We start from the raw sequence: 2,895 nt of genomic DNA, 5'->3' as shown, positions 1-2,895 counted from the left end.
GTTATCAAATAATAATTTTCTGAAATAATATATTTAGTCTTAATGTGAATAATCTGATTTATTTCATTGTTCATATGATGACTATATTTGAGAAGTCCAACTAGAACTTGTATAAAATGACCTTGATTATTAATAAGGGCTGATATTGTATTTGTGTAAACTTCAGAGAGAAACTAAGAGTGTTATAGCAAGAAGGGATGGATTTCAATGAATTTGCCCTAAATACCACATTTTGTGTTTAATTCTTTGCTATGAACAAAATTAAAGAATAACTTAGAAAAGGTTGAATTATGACCTAAAAGACTATTTCTAATAGCAAAATTAGCATTTGAATTTTATGGTGATTACATTGTCATAATTGTAGCATTATTTTCATAACTTATTTAATCTTCCACAAACACAATGAAGTAAGATAAACATTTATGATTACCATCTCATAACTGGAAAAAACCTCTCTGTGTGTTAACTCATCAAAACATGTAGCAAGGAATTATCAAAGCTGAAATTAAACTCTATTTTTAAATTAATAATTAAGATCAATATTTTCCATACTAAATAAAATCTAATATGAGCTTGAAATTAGGAGGGATAGTTATTTTGCCACTTCTTCTTGAAGTTAAGGTTATGTATGTATAATGACAACACTGCAACTGTATTCAAAGTCATATTATGAATTGACATTCAATTTTTTTATCTACAGATGTATCAGAATTCAGAGGTTAGCCATGCCAAATAAGACATCAGTTAGAGAATTCATCCTTCTGGGACTTACAGATGACCCAGAGTTACAAGTTGTGATATTCTCCTTTATGTTAATCACGTACTTATTGAGTGTAAGTGGAAACATGACCATCATTATGTTAACACTGTCAAATGTTCATTTGAAAACTCCCATGTATTTCTTCCTGAGGAATTTCTCTTTCTTAGAAATTTCATTTACAACAGTCTGCATTCCTAGATTTCTGATCAGCATTGCTACAGGAGACACAACCATTTCCTATAATGCTTGCATGGCACAGGTATTTTTTTTAATCCTTCTAGGATCGACAGAATTTTTTCTTCTGGCTGTTATGTCCTATGATCGTTATGTGGCTATCTGCAAACCTCTACATTACACAACAGTTATGAATAGCAAAGTCTGTAACCGGCTTGTTATCAGCTCCTGGTTGGCCGGCTTTCTCATTATTTTTCCCCCAGTGATAATGGGCCTCCAACTGGATTTTTGTGACTCCAACATTATCGACCATTTCACCTGTGACTCTTCTCCTATGCTGCTAATTGCTTGTACAGACACAGAGTTTCTAGAGCTCATGGCATTTTTCTTAGCAGTATTCACACTCATGGTAACTTTGGCCTTGGTGATTCTCTCCTACACACTCATCCTTAGGACAATTCTGAAGATCCCCTCTGCCCAGCAAAGGAAAAAAGCCTTCTCCACTTGTTCTTCCCATATGATTGTGGTTTCCATTTCTTATGGAAGTTGTATTTTTATGTATGTAAAAACATCAGCAAAAGAAGGTGTAGCCCTGAGCAAAGGTGTCGCAGTGCTTAATACTTCTGTTGCTCCCATGCTGAATCCCTTTATTTACACTTTAAGGAACGAGCAGGTAAAAAATGCCTTTAAGGAATTCACCAAAAAAATATTATCATCAAATCAGCACTAATGAAATCTGTAGCTGAAACCACAAACAAATGCAAATCATTATTCTAGGTGATAGGTGTACACAAAAGAATGAACCATATAAAGGTTTATACTCACATAAAACCTACCTCTAATAACAAGTTAGACATATTAAGCAGTCACGTAATAGTAAAGTAAATTACCTAGTGCTTTAGTAAGTGATAAGTGTTATCTTACAAAAAGGAAATGTGCTATGGAAAGGCCAATGATGGGTAGAATTCAAATTAAATAGCCTGGTCAAAAATTTCACGGTCATTAAAAAAGTGCTTTTTCTGTATTAAATGGATTTTCCCGTAATATTAATCACTTCCTATGTTTCTGTAATTTACTCAGTTTATGGTCATCTATTTCACATACCAAGCATATTGAGACTGTGAGGTATTTATATAGGGCAGGTGCACCCCAGCTTGGTCAGCACAAGCCACCGGAGAGAACCTGCCTAACCTCTGCATGTCTGCCCCAACAGGGGGGAGTGTTGGTGTGGCAGACAAGAGGAGGTGAGAGCCAGAGAACCAATTACAGCAGAGAAGGCAAGCATGGCAGAAGCCTGCGGGTCCCTAGTTAGTTGAGGGAGACCACGGCACAGCCCGGAACCACCCTTGGACCTAAAGAGTCCTCCTTTGGGTGCACTACTCCCCTGTGAGCATTTCATAGGCCCAAGGATGATACAGGGTTCCCTCATTCATGGATGAACAGGGACCCCTCATTCACTAGGCATGAACATTTTCATGTAAATTTCCTAGACCTGGACAATTTCATGAAGGGACCAGCTCATTCACCTAGCCCCTAGAAGAAGAATTTGTATCTATTCATTAATGTGCTCATTCATCTTGCCCCAGGGAAAGGGACACTATCCATTCATTTGTTGTTTTTATTTATTTATTTATTTTTCATTGTTAAGTCATAGCTGTGTACATTTGTGCAATCAAGGGGAACAATGTGCTGGTTTCATATACAATCTGAAATATTCTCATCAAACTGTTCAACGTAGCCTTCATGGCATTTTCTTAGTTATTGTATGTAGACATTTGTATTCTGCATTTAGTAGGTTTCACCTGTACCCATTCTAAGGTGCACTGTAGTTGTGGCCCCACCCATTACCTTTCCTCCACCCTGACTTCACCCCTCCCTTCCCCTCCCTTGGCCCTTTCCCCATATTCTTGTGCTATAGTTGGGTTATAGCCTTTATATGAAAGCTATAACTTGGTTTCATA

General features: G+C 36.8%; 1 protein-coding gene across 1 annotated transcript; it reads left to right on the top strand.

Annotated features, from left to right (window-relative positions):
- The first annotated feature begins 635 nt into the window (after positions 1-635).
- On the top strand, positions 636-1,686 carry LOC128562076 (olfactory receptor 6C65). Its single transcript, XM_053556668.1, has one exon. The coding sequence runs from the start codon at positions 636-638 to the stop codon at positions 1,662-1,664; it is 1,029 nt and encodes a 342-aa protein (XP_053412643.1). The 3' UTR covers positions 1,665-1,686.
- Positions 1,687-2,895: the final 1,209 nt, after the last annotated feature.

The sequence above is a fragment of the Nycticebus coucang genome, chromosome 12 (assembly GCF_027406575.1).
Source record: "Nycticebus coucang isolate mNycCou1 chromosome 12, mNycCou1.pri, whole genome shotgun sequence".
NCBI lineage: Eukaryota > Metazoa > Chordata > Mammalia > Primates > Lorisidae > Nycticebus > Nycticebus coucang.
The sequence above is the reverse complement of the archived record's forward strand: the minus strand, read 5'-3'. Positions and strand labels throughout refer to the sequence as shown.